The sequence below is a fragment of the Abramis brama genome (assembly GCF_963993115.1).
Source record: "Abramis brama genome assembly, chromosome: 9".
In the NCBI taxonomy this organism is placed as follows: Eukaryota; Metazoa; Chordata; class Actinopteri; order Cypriniformes; family Leuciscidae; genus Abramis; species Abramis brama.
Window position 1 is genome coordinate 41,390,519 of NC_139971.1, and position 16,062 is coordinate 41,406,580.

A 16,062-nucleotide genomic window follows, 5' to 3' on the forward strand; every position below is an offset into this window, starting at 1 on the left:
AAAGTGAACTCACACATGAACAAACTGATGGTAATGTCTTTCTTAATAATTTATCTCAGTTATCCGAAGAAGCTAATACTGGACTCAGTAAAGCTTTAACTCTGGAGGAGTTGGAAAGAGCTCTCCAAAGTATGGAGTGTGGTAAAGCGCCTGGAGTCGAAAGTCCTTCTGGCCGGAGGTGGGTCCGGTTCTGCTGGAGGTTCTTGGGGAAAGCTTAGCCAACGGGCGGCTACCCATAAGTTGCCGTAGAGCGGTTCTCAGTCTGTTGCCTAAGAAGGGAGATCTGAATGATATTAAACTGGAGGCCTGTGAGTTTGCTGTGCAGTGATTATAAATTGCTCTCCAAGGTTCTGGCTAATAGATTGGGCGAAGTTTTGGAACAAGTTATCCATCCTGACCAGACCTATTGTGTACCTGGTAGATGAATTTCTGATAACATTTCCTTTATTAGGGATGTTTTGGATTTAGGTAAGGGTCTCAATTTAGATTTTGGTTTAGTGTCGATAGATCAAGAAAAGGCTTTCGACCGAGTTGAGCATAATTATTTATGGAATGTTTTAGCAGCATTTGGTTTTAATCCTGAATTTGTTTCTATGATAAAGGTTTTGTACTGTGAAGTTGAAAGTATATTGAAAGTTAATGGTGACTTATGCACTCCTTTTAAAGTTTTTAGAGGTGTTAGACAAGGTTGTGCCTTGTCTGGTATGCTCTATGCTTTGTCAATAGAACCTCTTTTAAACAAGTTAAGAACAGATTTGAATGGAGTGTATATTTCAAATTGTTTAAATGTACTTAACTTATCAGCATATGCTGATGATGTTGTTATTTTAATTAATTGTCAGAAAGATGTGGATATGTTGATCAAAATATTAAAATATTTTTAAATGTGTTCTTCTGCGAAGGTAAACTGGTCTAAAAGTGAAGCGATACTGGTTGGGAGTGGAAAACCAAACCTCCCAGATGGTTTAACCTGGGCTAAGGAAGGTTTTAAATACCTTGGAGTGTTTTTAGGAAGTGAAATTATTGTACAAAAAAACTTTGAAGGGGTTGTTGAAAAAGTAAAAGGTTGCCTCGACAAATGGAAATATTTGCTTCCAAAAATGTCATATAGAGGGCACACATTGATTATTAATAACTTGGTGGCATCTTCTCTCTGGCATCGCTTAATTTGTGTTGATCCTTCACCAGATCTTTTGTTAAAAATTCAGTCAATTTTAATAGATTTTTTTTGGGATAAGCTGCACTGGGTTCCAAAAGCTGTTTTGTATTTGCCCAAAGAAGAGGGAGGGCATGGACTCATACATTTACAGAGCAGAACAGCAGCTTTCCGACTCCAATTTGCACAGAGACTTTTAACTGGACCAGTGGACTCAAGCTGGAAATCCACAGCTTTTGCAATTCTGAAGAAGTTTGAAGGATTAGGCCTGGACACGCCTTTGTTTTGGTTGAATCATAAAAAGATGGACTTGTCCAAGTTACCTAGTTTTTATCGTAACTTTTTTAGAGTTTGGTCGTTGTTTATAGTGCAAAGACTGAGTAATACAGATTCCTTGCACTAGATGTTACAGGAACCCTTGATTCATGGTTCTCGATTGGACATATCAAGTAAAGGACCTTTCCCAGCACTTGAAGGTATTTTACTCCGTTCTGGTGTAATAACCCTTGGACATCTAGTACAGCTCGCAGGAGCAGGCTTTAAGAATGTTGATTTGGTAGCTGAACATCTGGGCGTTCGATCAACACGTGTGGTGGCTAAACTCCTTGAAAAGTGGAGATCTGCTCTTACAACAGAAGAACATAAACTGCTGGAGGACTACTCTGAGGGACTGATTACTCTGGACTGCAGAGATCCGTTTCCTAATCTGCTGCTATCACCTAATTTAGAAGAGTGCAAAGGTGTTTTTTTGTTTTCTGAAAATGTGTCATTATTGGGTTCAGAGCAGGCCTCTGGAAAAGCCTTGTATAAAAGTTGTGTCAAATCTTTGAATAGAAGGTTTTTAGATAAAAAAGTAGTAGATCCTGGCGTACCATCCTACAGATGAGAGAGGGCACAAAACCAGAATGGAGAGCTCTGTACAAGTCACCATTAACTAAGAAAATAGGCGATTTACAGTGGAGAATATTACATGGGGCAGTCGCAGTTAATGCTTTTATTTCAGTTTTAAACCCTGGTGTTGGTCATGGTTGTCCATTTTGTTTGATGAGAGAGACTGTGTTCCATGCATTTATGCAATGTTTTAGACTGAAGTCATTGTTTATTGTTTTACAGAATTTATTTGTTTGTTTTGGTGAAACTTTTTCTGTTGGAGTTTTTATTTGTGGTTTTAAATATGTTAGGAGACACCGATTTCAGTGTCAACTCTTGAACTTTTTGCTAGGCCAAGCTAAAATGGCTATTTATAATACTAGGAAACATAAAATTGAACGAGATACAAGTTATAATTTAGAGGCAGTGTTTTTCAATTCAGTGAAATCTAGAATTTTAATTGATTTTTGATATTTTAAAGCCATGAATGATCTTGTTTCTTTTGATCAGATTTGGTGCAATAAGGGGGCTTTGTGTGAGATTATTGATGATAACCTGCATTTTGCATCCCTCTTAAGATAATTGTGTCTTGGCTGTTCTGAGTTTGTTTTAACAGTGTGTTGATTGACTGGACAATGTTTTTAATTTTGTAATAAATGGATTTTGAAATTCAAATTCTCTCTCTCTCTCTCTCTCTCTCTCTCTCTCTCTCTCTCTCTCTCTCTCTCTCTGTAAGATCACGCTCACCTGTGTCCAGTTCTGTGTCTGTGAAGAGTGACTGTTCAATAGGTGTGGGACCATACTTCAGTGAAGAAACACCATCAGCAGCTGAAAGGTATTACACATGTTTTACATGACAAGGTTATTTTTGCTAATTTCTCACTTGTGGTTTATGTGCAATAAACCATTTTGATTTTATTGTTTATAATCACAGAAGACAAAGTCTTATAAAATTTGAAGCTTCTTGCCAGCAAAACAGCTTTACACAGACAACCATAGGGGACATAAAATTACCATGGAAAGACATTAGGCAAACCGAACAAACATAAATACCTCTATCCATCATAAGTCTTAAGAAGGACAATCGTGGGGCTATTCTGTATTTAATTACACTAAAGCCGAGTTCAGACTGCACGATTTTCAAAGTAGTCGGGTCACTGTTCTTTTCACACTGCGTGACTATCTGGGGTAACATTCAGTTGCTGGTGTGTTCACACTGCACGATGCATCGGCGACAGGAGGTTTCACACTGCATGACTTTGAGGAAGAATCGCCGACAACTTCTGTCTGGTCCGCAAACTACGTTTCGCAACCAAACACACGCGAGAAGTGATAAGGAAATTGCGCAAAATCCCGCGAGCGTAAGACCGCAGTTCTCGCGCGAGACTGAAATTGTTATTAAAAATGATAGCCTGCAAGAAGCTTGCGATCCAAATTGTCTGTGCACTGATTTGCAGCGAAAAGGAGGAAAAGAAAAACATATGTATGAGGAAATGGCTGGGAAGACAAGGGGAGCAAGGACTGTGTGTTCTGCAAAGAGAGTTGGGGGTAAATAAATAATTTTGCAATGTGCTGCTGTTGCTGCTGGTCAAGCAAATGTTTGTGCTTTGTTTCTGTTTGATATAATTGTAAATATATATATTAAAATACTGATATTGTGACCTATAACTCCTCCCCGCTGCTGTATCTTGCTCTCTCATTGGCTGTCGGTCATCGCCGATGTAGTTTTCAGTCAGAACACTTTTCACAGCAGGATTTTGAATCGCCGACAGGTCCAGATATTTAGCATGCCAAATATCTCACGGGCGTCGGCGACTCGTCTGTGATTCTCTCAGATCGCGTCTTTGTTCATTCACACTGCGTGATTGTCCCTTGCGTGAACGAGCACCGATTTGCCTGTGATTTCGGGCATTTGTCGGCGATTTCTCAAAACCTGTTGGCGAGCCAAAATCGGGGCTAAAATCGTGCAGTCTGAACTCGGCATTAATCATCCTCAAATGATACAAGAGAACAGCTGGTAGAAAACTCTGTCTCTCTCTCTCTCTCTCTCTCTCTCTCTCTCTCTCTCTCTCTCTCTCTCTCTCTCTTTCTCTCTCATATTAGTGTAAGATCACGCTCACCTGTGTCCAGCTCTGTGTCTGTGAAGAGTGACTGTTCAATAGGTGTGGGACCATACTTCAGGGAAGAAACATCATCAGCAACTGAAAGGTATTACACATGTTTTACATGACAAGGTTATTTTTGCTAATTTCTCACTTGTGGTTTATGTGCAATAAACCATTTTGATTTTATTGTTTATAATCACAGAAGACAATGTCTTATAAAATATGAAGCTTCTTGCCAGGAAAACAGTTTTACACAGACAACCATAGGGGACATAAAATTACCATGGAAAGACATTAGGCAAACCAAACAAACATAAATACCTTTATCCATCATAAGTCTTAAGAAGGACAATCTTGGGGCTATTCTGTATTTAATTACACTAAATCATCCTCAAATGATACAAGAGATCAGCTGGTAGTAAAGTTTCTCTCTCTCTCTCTCTCTCTCTCTCTCTCTCTCTCTCTCTCTCTCTCTCTCTCTCTCTCTCTTCTCTCTCTCTCTCTCTCTCTCTCTCTCTCTCTCTCTCTCTCTCTCTCTCTCTCTCTCTCTCTCTCTCTCTCTCTCTCTCTCTCTCTCTCTCATATTAGTGTAAGATCACGCTCACCTGTGTCCAGCTCTGTGTCTGTGAAGAGTGACTGTTCAATAGGTGTGGGACCATACTTCAGGGAAGAAACATCATCAGCAACTGAAAGGTATTACACATGTTTTACATGACAAGGTTATTTTTGCTAATTTCTCACTTGTGGTTTATGTGCAATAAACCATTTTGATTTTATTGTTTATAATCACAGAAGACAATGTCTTATAAAATGTGAAGCTTCTTGCCAGGAAAACAGTTTTACACAGACAACCATAGGGCACATAAATTACCATGGAAAGACATTAGGCAAACCGAACAAACATAAATACCTCTATCCATCATAAGTCTTAAGAAGGACAATCTTGGGGCTATTCTGTATTTAATTACACTAAATCATCCTCAAATGATACAAGAGATCAGCTGGTAGTAAAGTTTTTCTCTCTCTCTCTCTCTCTCTCTCTCTCTCTCTCTCTCTCTCTCTCTCTCTCTCTCTCTCTCTCTGCGCATGCGTGAGCGTTTGTTGAGCGAGTGTGAGGTGCGTGTGGTGAGTGCGAATGGTTTATGCCCGCTGTGGCGGAAAAACTCCTTTCTCTTTCAATTCTTTTCTATTTTTTTCGTTTTTGATATCTGTGGTGTATCCGGGTGTGTAAGGCTCCTTTGGTGGGGGGGTTCGGCCGTCAGCAACCAGTGTATCACTGGGAAGCATGGCAGCCCAAAACACAAACACCTGTTTAGATTCTCTCACGCGGCGTCACGGAGTGAAAGTGGTGTCCGCGGTAAATGTGGAGGAATGCATTTTGGCCGTTGGAAACGTTGTTGGTCATGAGTGTATTTTAGCGGCATCTAGGATGAATAATGCAATGGTTTTGTTTTTAAATTCTGTTGAGAAAGCAAACGAAGTAGTGGAAAGAGGTGTAGTTATTAGTGGTTTGTTCACCCCAGTGCTTCCCCTTTCCACCCCCGCTAAGAAAGTCACTTTGTCCAACGTTCCGCCGTTCATAAAAGACGAAATGCTGACAAAAGAACTGTCACGGTTTGGAAAGATAGTCAGCCCCGTGAAAAAGATAGTTCTTGGTAGCAAATCAGACCTGATCAAACACGTGGTATCTTTTCGGAGATTTACTTACGTGATTCTGAAAGATAATCGAACTGAACTCAACCTGAATTTGAAACTCAGAGTTGATGACTTTGATTATACTGTTTTTGTAAGTACTGATGTGATGAAGTGTTTTGGCTGTGGGAAAATTGGGCATTTAGTACGTGCTTGTCCAGATAACAATGGTACAAGTAGGCCTAACGTTGCACAAGATGTCTCAGGTGAAACTGGTGGGCAAGTCAGGAATGCAGGTACTGATAATGCTCCTGATCCAACTCAAACTGAATCCAGGCCATCCACTAGCGGCCAAACTGAAACAATTCCTCATTTACAGACTGAGGTGAATCCGGCCATAGATGGGAGTAAGGAGAATGTTTTAGTTATCCCTGTTGTTGATAAAGGTGAGCCCAAGGCTGATGAGAGCATGGATATTTCACATGTTAATATAGTGTCTGACTCAAAGTCTTCTTTAGAGAGTGTCAACTTAGGTGATGATTTAATGACAGATTTAGATCAGGCAGTTTTCAAAACCCCTTTAAAGAGGAAAAAGAATGACAAGGTCTCTGAATCAAAACAAGCTAGAAAAACAGAAAATGAAAAAGAGTCTGATGTTGATGTTGGTAATGAGAGTGATGTCTCTGATTCTGGTGCTTCTAGTTGTTCCCAGAGTGAATGGACATGCCTAGAGTATGATACTGATGAAATCAAGAAGTTTTTAAAACTGTCAAAAAACTTGAGGGGAGTACAGGTTGCTGACTATTTTCCAGACACAAAACGTTTTGTAGAAAATACGAGGGCTTTCATGACTGAGGGATGTTTCACAAATAAAGAAGTTTATAGGTTGAAAAAATTTGTGACAAAACTCCAACAACAATTGAATAATTAATGGCAGAAAATTGGCTTAACACTTTGGCCCTTCTTGGCTGTTTTTTTCTTTATGGCTTAAGTTTATTTTTTTATAATTTTCACATGGGTGACATTCGCATTGCATCCTTAAATGTGAATGGAGCAAGAGAGTGTATAAAACGCACATTAATATACAATACTATGAATCAGAAACAACTTGATGTTTTACTTTTACAGGAAACGCATAGCGACATAACAAATGCTGATGAATGGGCGAAAGAATTTAAAGGTCTCTCCTTTTTTAGTCATAAATCCTCACTTAGTGGTGGGGTTGCTATTTTATTTGCTAATAGTTTTACTCCCTGTTCTATTGAGATGGAAGAGATTGTGAGCGGAAGATTGTTAAAGGTTAGAGCCCAGGTTGAGAACCACACTTTTATTTTTATATGTGCATATGCTCCAACTCTGCCAGCAGAAAGAATGGTGTTTTTACATACTCTTTGTGAAACGTTGAATAAATGTAATGGTGAGGAGCATTTATTTTTAGGTGGAGACTTTAACTGTGTAGAAAGTAATATGGATAGAAATCATGTAGAGCCACATTTGCTTTCTCGTAAGCGACTCATTCAGATGATTAAAGCAAATGATTTATGCGATGTATGGAGGAGTTTAAATGGGGATTTAAAGCAGTACACATGGGTACATGCTCGTGATAACAGGTTGTCATTAGCACGTCTGGATAGATTCTATTGTTTTAAACACCATCTTAGTATTTTTAAAAATTGTTTCATAATCCCAGTTGGTTATTCAGATCATAGTCTTGTTATATGTACAGTAACTTTACACTCTGTTAAGCCGAAAAGTGCTTATTGGCACTTTAACACAAATTTATTAAGTGATGCACATTTTAGAGAAACATTCACATTTTTTTGGGAGAATTTTAGGAAGGAAAAAGATCAATTTCAGTCCTTACAAAAGTGGTGGGAGTTTGGTAAAATACAAACCAAACAACTATGTCAACAGTACACTCACAATGTCACAAAAGATATAATCAAATCCATTAAAGTATTAGAAGATGAAATTCTCAAATTTCAAGAAGCGGCACAGTCAAGTGGAAATCAAACACATATTGAATCCCTTTTTTTAAAGAAATCTGTTTTGTCTGACATACAAAAAGTGAAGGCACAGGGGGCGCTAGTTCGATCACGTTTTAAAGATATAGACCAAATGGATGTACCGTCCAAATTTTTCTTTAGTCTAGAAAAAAAGAACGGTCAGAAACGCTTTATACATTCTTTATTTTCTGAGACCGGTTCTCTTGAATCAGACCCTATTAAAATTCGGAAAAGAGCAAATGGTTTTTATGAAAAGCTTTATAGTTGTGAGCACAGAGAAGATCTGGTTGTTGAGCAGGTTTTTTATGAAGGGCTACCAAAGGTCTCTGAAGACTCCAATGCAGAACTCAAGAGAGCTATAAGCCTGGGAGAACTGCACAAAGCTCTCCAGAGTATGGAGAATGGCAAGGCTCCTGGGATAGACGGAATCCCAGTTGAGTTCTATAAAGCCTTTTGGCCTGTGATAGGGGAGGACCTGCTGGCAGTTCTCAGTGACAGTTTAGTCGGAGGACTTCTGCCGCTGAGCTGCAGAAGAGCGGTCCTTACTCTTTTGCCAAAAAAAGGTGATGTGAGAGACATAAAAAACTGGCGACCTGTATCCTTATTGTGCTATGACTATAAATTGCTCTCAAAAGTTTTAGCTACTAGACTAGGAAGGGTTTTGGAGGAGGTGATCCATTCTGGTCAGTCCTATTGTGTGCCTGGAAGATCAATTTTTGATAATATCCATTTTATAAGAGATTTATTTGATGTTTCAAAAATATTGGGAGTCGACATGGGTTTGATTTCCTTAGATCAGGAGAAGGCGTTCGATCGTGTAGAACGCGATTATCTGTGGAAAACTTTGCAGGCATTTGGTTTTAGTTCTGATTTTGTAGGTTATATTAAAATTTTGTACAATGACATTGAGAGTCTACTGAAAGTTAACGGTGGCTTATGTGCTCCTTTTAGAGTGTGTCGTGGAGTAAGACAGGGGTGTTCTCTGTCAGGAATACTTTACACTTTGGCAATAGAACCACTTTTAAATAAACTGAGAAGAGTTTTAGAAGGGGTATCTTTACAAGCCTGTAACAGTACTTTGTGTTTGTCAGCATACGCTGATGATGTTGTCATTATATTTAATAAACAAAATGACGTGGATTTATTATTAAAAACATTGAGAGATTTTGAAACTATATCTTCAGCAAGAATTAATTGGGGTAAAAGCGAAGCAGTGTTAGTAGGAAAGTGGGAAAGAGGGGTACCAATACTCCCAAGTGGGTTAAGTTGGAGAAAAGATGGTTTAAGATATTTAGGAGTGTTTTTAGGAGATGAAACGATTGTTCAAAAAAACTGGGAGGGAACAGTTGAAAAAATTAAAGGTCGTCTAATGAAATGGAAATGGATTGTAAAGAGTTTATCATATAGAGGACGTACTCTGATTATTAATAATTTGGTGGCTTCTTCCCTATGGCATCGACTGGCTTGTATTGATCCACCTGCATTGATACTTGCTAAAATTCAGTCCCTTTTAATAGATTTTTTTTGGGAAAAAATGCATTGGATACCTCACAATGTATTATATTTACCAAAAGAGGAAGGAGGACAAGGACTTGTACACTTGCAGAGTAGGACTGCAGCTTTCCGGCTACAGTTTATACAGCGATTTCTCACTGGTCCAGAGAACTTAAGCTGGAGGCCAGTGGCCAGTGCGATTTTAAAGACTGCTGAAGGACTATGTATGGACAAGTCGTTGTTCTTGTTAAATCCTGGAAAAATCAACACATCCAGATTGCCTGAGTTTTACAAGAATCTTTTTAAAGTTTGGGACCTCTTTCAAGTTAAAAGAACTGATTCTACGTCATCATTGTCTTGGCTATTGAAAGAACCTCTGTTGTATGGGTCACGTTTGGACATTTTTGGAGCATGTGGGACAATGTCTGCAAATTTTATTAAATCTAAGATCACAACACTTGGGTGTTTAATTAGAGTGGCTGGCCCAAGTTTTGAAAAAGTTGAAGATGTAGCTGTTTTGTTGGGAGTTAAATCCATCCGAATTGTGGCGCAAGTGTTACAGAAACTGCAATCTGCTTTTACAACGCAAGAGACAAGAATGCTTCAAGATTACTGTGAAGGGGAAGTTATCCCTAACGAGAGGGATCTGTTTCCAAATCTGTTTCTTTCACCAATTTTAGGTGAATATGCAGGAATTTTTCTAGAATCTGAGAAGTTGACAGATATGGACTTGTGTGGAAGTAATGGAAAAATGTTTTATAAAGCTTGTGTAAAATCTTTTAACAAAAAGGGACTACATGAAAGAGTTGACACGCCATGGCGTACTGTTTTTCAGTTGAATGATAATGTCAAACCAGAGTGGAGAGCATTGTACAAGCCACCGTTAGCTAAAAGAGATGGAGATTTACAATGGCGAATTTTGCATGGCATTATTGCTGTTAATGCTTTTATTTCTGTTTTAAATCCAGATGTTGGCAAAGAATGTCCTTTTTGTTTCCAGAGAGAAACTGTTTTTCATACTTTTTTGTATTGTTCAAGACTAAAGCCTTTATTTGATAGTCTGCAGAATCTTTTTAATTGTTTCAATGAGAAATTTTCTGTGCAAACTTTTATTTTAGGTTTTAAATATGTTCAAAGGCGAAAGTATGAGTGTCATTTGTTGAATTTTATTTTGGGTAAAGCCAAAATGGCCATTTATATTAGTAGAAGAGACAAAATTGAGCAAAAAAGTGAATATAATGTTGAAAGGGTGTTTGTAGCGATGATCAAATCAAGGATTGTGATTGATTTTCGTTTTTATAAAGTAATGGACTCTTTAAATGTTTTTGAAGGAATATGGTGTCACAGAAGAGCTTTGTGTTCTGTCATTGAAAATGAACTTTACTTCGCACTCTCTTTATAAAAAAAACAAAAAAAAAAACAATTTTTGTAATAAAATATACATTGTTTTTATGTAAGTAATCTTTTTTGTTTAAAGATGCTTGAAAAATCAAAAAAATCTCTCTCTCTCTCTCTCTCTCTCTCTCTCTCTCTCTCTCTCTCTCTCTCTCTCTCTCTCAATTCAATTCAATTCAAATGAGCTTTATTGGCATGACTGTGTAAAATAGCACAATATTGCCAAAGCAATAGACATATACAAACATATACGCACAGGTTGATACATAAAATTTAACAATAAAAAATAAATAAAACAATTAAAAATATATTTCAATATTATGCATAAATATATCACAATGAAAAAAAATAAATAAAAAAAATAAATAAATAAGTACAGAGAGCAGTTTAAGGGAAGAGGGTTCAGCCCTTGTCCCTCATATGATGGCAGGAAGACACATACTGCGCTGCCAGGAGAACACACTCTTCTTTCTCTCCCAGAATATAAGACAGTTTGTCTGTGAGGCTCGCTTGTTGGAATTGGGGTAAAATCTGTGCTATTAGTGTGAAATAAGAGTCTCTGATGTGTTTGTACTTGCTGCACTCGGTGAGGAAGTGCAGCTCGTCCTCTATGACTCCATCAGTGCAGTGTGAACACAGTCTGAGCTCTCTGGCTCTCCAGCTCGGCTTGTGTCGGCCCGTCTCCACACACAGACTGTGGTCACTAATGCGATACCTCGTCAGGAGCTTTCTCTGACCATAATTACTGATATCGGTCAGGTATGGGGCCAATTTATAATCAGACTTTATTTTGTGAAAGTATTTTAATTTATTTACTTGTGTGACCTTTATCTGCCAATCTTGTATGTATTCTTCTTTGGTTATGTTCCCTATTTCTTTTACTTTTGCGTGTCTGAACTGAATTGTTGGATTAAGTTTGTGTTTTTCCACTAAATGTGTCATGGGGTCGCTCTCAGGGTGTCCTGCCCTGTGTCTGAGAGCGCAGTGATGGGAACTCTCTGTCTGCGCATCTGATAGATGGAACCAGAACTTTGCGGCTCTCTTCTGGATCTCAGATAGGAGAGGGAATCTGCCTAATTCTGCCCGGCAACCCAGACTCGGAGCGTTTCTGTGAGTTCCCAGGATGTTCTTGCAGAACTCGAGGTGGAAAGTTTCAACAGGGGTTTTGTCCCAGGAATCGTAATTTAGTTTAAATTTGGGGCCCCAGATTTCACAGCCGTAGAGGAGGATGGGTTTGATGATGCTGTCAAAGATTTTCAGCCACAGTTTAATGGGTGGGTTAAATTTGAACAGGGGTTTTCTTATACTATAATAAGCTCTACGTGCTTTATCAGTCAGATCTTTCATTGCAGTGTCAAACTTTCCAGGAGCTGAGATTGTCAGACCCAAATAATTATAACAGGTGACATGATTAAGAATGGTTCCCTCAAGTGTAAATGTGTATTTGTTGTCAGTAAGGCGAGGTTTCTTCTGGAAGATCATGATTTTGGACTTGTCCATGTTTATGGGTAAGGCCCAGTCGCTGCTGAACTCCTCCAGAAGCGAGAGGCTTTGGTGCAGACCCTCTTCATGAGGAGACAGCAGCAGGAGATCGTCAGCGTACAGGAGGCTTTTGATTTCTCTGTCCTCGAGGGTCAGACCAGGACAAGAGGACTTCTCAAGTGTTGATGCCAGTTCATTAATATAGATATTAAATAGAGTCGGGCTGAGGCTGCAGCCTTGACGGACTCCTTTAGTTTGACTGAAATAATCAGTGCGTTTGTCGTTAATCTTGACGCCGCATTTGTTCCCATTGTAAATGTCCTTTATGATGTCATATGTCCTTCCGCCTATTCCACTTTGAATTAGTTTTAGGAAAAGTCCATTATGCCAAACCGAATCGAAGGCTTTTTTAAAGTCAATGAAGCAGCCGAATATTTTCCCTTGTTTTGTTTGTTGGACGTGTTTTTGTATGAGTGTGTGGAGTGTGTAGATGTGATTTGATGTTCTCTGTTTAGGCATAAAGCCAATCTGACAGCTGTTGAGGATCTTGTGTTCTTGAATGAACTGGACTAGTCTGTCGTTGATGATGGAGCAGAAGAGTTTGCCCAGGTTGCTGCTCACTGTGATGCCCCTGTAGTTATTTGGGTCGTACTTCTCACCTTGTTTATAAATTGGTGTAATCAAATTTTCTTTCCAGATCTCAGGAAAGTGTCCTGATTTTAATGAAAGATTGAATAATTTCAGAATTGCCTCTTTCAGTTTGGGGCTGCTGTGTTTCAGCATCTCATTAGATATTAAATCCACACCACAGGATTTTTTATTTTTTAGGGATTTGATCTTGTCTGTCAGTTCGTGTAGTAATATGGGCTGGTCTAACTGGTTGAGCTGGTCTTTTACAGTGCGTTCCAGGGTGTAGAGTTGGGAGGTCAGATGTTTTTGGGTGAGGGTTGGTTCGTTTTGTGAATAGAGTTTTCCAAAATGTTCTGTCCAGATGTTTGGATCATAGATGGGAATGTGTTTGGGTTCTTTTGATTTATCTAAATTATTCCATAATTCCCAAAAATAATTCTGATCGACTGCCTCCTCAATCTTATTAAGCTTTGCTTTCATGTGATCAGCTTTTTTCTGTATTAGGAGTGACTTATATGTTTTGAGGGTTTGCTGATATTCGTCTCGTGTTTGTTGGTTTGCAGGGTCTCTGTGTTTTGTATTTGATAAAGATCGTAAATCTTTTCTTAATTTTTGGCATTCCTTATCAAACCAATCATCTTTAGCAATTTCTTTCTTACATCTGTATTTTGTTCTTTTTCTCAGGGCTTTTCTGACCACTGTAGAAAATATTTCATTTAATTGATGAGTTGCTAAATTGATAGTTTTCTTCTCTTCGCTAAATGAAGTAAATAGGAATGAATCTATCATGTTCTGAACACGAGTGCAGTGGAGCTGGGCTTCATACTGGGCAGGACTGTCTTTACTCCATATAAATCTGGCGGGGAGGGGGTGCAGTTTAACTGTGGTCTGATAATGGCAGCTGTGGCATCACTGTGAAATAGTTGATGTTATTGTTGTCTATATCTGTGATGGCGTAATCTACTGTGCTGCTGCCGAGACATGAGCAGTAGGTGAAGCGACCCAGAGAATCTCCCTTAGTTCTGCCGTTAGCTATGTACAGACCCAGGCTTTTGCAGAGCTGCAGGACTTGTTTTCCGTGCCTGTTTATGGTGTTGTCATAATTCTGACGTGCCTTCGTGAAGTGTTTCTGCTTATATATATGCGAATTGTTGATATATTTGTCTCCATCTGGGGTAATGTTATCCGCTTCCTTCCCTGTTCTAGCGTTCAGATCCCCCATTAACAGAACCGATCCTAGAGATTGAAAGTAAACAATCTCTGACTGTAGGGTTGAGAAGATGTCTTCATTATAGTAAGGAGACTCGTATGGGGGGATATATGTGGCACACAGGTACATGTCCTCATCTAAACACAACAGCTCTTTCTTAAGTTTTAACCAAATATGTGTTTTCCCTTTTTTCACAGGCTGAATATAATGCCACAGATGATCTTTGAACAAAACTATGATTCCCCCTGAATCTCTTCCGTTTTTAATGTTAGGCTGTTTGATTGAAGGGATTCGTAGCTCTCTGTAGTTTGGAGGAGTGCAGATTTTGGAGTCTAAACGACACCATTAAACGACACCACTAAACGACTCTCTCTCTCTCTCTCTCTCTCTCTCTCTCTCTCTCTCTCTCTCTCTCTCTCTCATATTAGTGTAAGATCACGCTCACCTGTGTCCAGCTCTGTGTCTGTGAAGAGTGACTGTTCAATAGGTGTGGGACCATACTTCAGGGAAGAAACATCATCAGCAACTGAAAGGTATTACACATGTTTTACATGACAAGGTTATTTTTGCTAATTTCTCACTTGTGGTTTATGTGCAATAAACCATTTTGATTTTATTGTTTATAATCACAGAAGACAATGTCTTATAAAATGTGAAGCTTCTTGCCAGGAAAACAGTTTTACACAGACAACCATAGGGCACATAAAATTACCATGGAAAGACATTAGGCAAACCGAACAAACATAAATACCTCTATCCATCATAAGTCTTAAGAAGGACAATCTTGGGGCTATTCTGTATTTAATTACACTAAATCATCCTCAAATGAGATCAGCTGGTAGTAAAGTCTCTCTCTCTCTCTCTCTCTCTCTCTCTCTCTCTCTCTCTCTCTCTCTCTCTCTCTCTCTCTCTCTCTCTCTCTCTCTCTCTCTCTCTCTCTCTCTCTCTCGTGCGCATGCGTGGGCGTTTGTGGAGTGAGTGCGGGAGTGTGCGTTGAGTGCGTGGAGTTTTCCCTCTGTACTTTTTGTTGTTTTGAAGTTATATAGGTTTTTGGTGTCTTTTTTCTTTTTCCTTTTCTTTTTTTCTTCTCTCTCCTCCTTTCTCTTCATTGTGGGGTTATTTTAGTGTTTGCTAATCTGTGCTGGGGGTAAGGTTTGGGCCGCGTGCTACCTGTAAGGGAACATGGCGGGCCCAGGTGTACGGGTGTTGAATACACTCACGCGGCGTCATGCAGTGAAGGTGGCGTCGGCTGTGAGTGTTGAGGACTGTTGTTTGGCCATAGGAGAAATTGTTGGGCATGAGAGCATTCTGTCGGCATCAAAAATGAATAGTGCTACTGTCATTTTTTTAAATGCAGTAGAAAAAGCAGATGAGTTAGTTGAGCGAGGAATTGTTGTCGATGGTTTGTTTATACATGTTCTTCCTCTTGCAATGCCGTCTAAAAAAGTTACGCTGTCAAATGTGCCTCCATTTATTAGCGATGAAGTGTTAATTCAGTCTCTTTCTCGTCACGGCAAATTGGTATCCCCGATCAAAAAAATCCCAATTGGAAGCGGATCCCCATTACTAAAGCATGTTGTTTCATTTAGACGATTTGTTTATATGATTGTGAGAGACGATGTTGAGCTGGATCTTACTTTTAAATATCGGATTGATGATTTTGATTATGTTGTATTTGCGACAACTGGTCAAGCTAAGTGTTTTGGCTGTAATAAAGTTGGTCACTTAATCAGGGATTGTCCCGAAAAGAAAAGAAAAGAAACGCTAATTATTACGGATGTCACGACTGGTCCTCCAGAGCCAGCGGGAGCTGCGGGGGGGCGTGCTGAGTCGGATGCGCTAGTGACGGAGCAAACCGAGGACAGTTTAGTTGTGGAGGAACCGCTAAACATTCAGCCAGATGTAAGCGTAGAAAGAGAATCTGTCAATGAGAAATCAAATGAGTTGGAGACTATACAGTCTGTTAAAGACAAAAATGTTCCGTTGGACGGTATTGGAAGGGAACAGACTGTAGGTGAAACAAGCATGATTACGGGCAGTGGTGATGAGAGTTTGATATTTAAGATGCCGCGTAAAAGAAAG

At 39.2% G+C, this 16,062-nt stretch overlaps 1 protein-coding gene across 1 annotated transcript in view; it reads left to right on the forward strand.

Annotated features, from left to right (window-relative positions):
* Nucleotides 1-16,062, forward strand: part of LOC311089878 (uncharacterized protein) — a 39,945-nt gene that overhangs the window by 15,757 nt on the left and 8,126 nt on the right. Inside the window, exons 4-7 of the mRNA XM_084124909.1 lie at nt 2,763-2,861; nt 4,130-4,234; nt 4,720-4,824; nt 14,409-14,513. Of these exons, the coding sequence (XP_083981035.1) occupies nt 2,763-2,861; nt 4,130-4,234; nt 4,720-4,824; nt 14,409-14,513 (414 nt within the window). The remainder of the gene's footprint in view (nt 1-2,762; nt 2,862-4,129; nt 4,235-4,719; nt 4,825-14,408; nt 14,514-16,062) is intronic.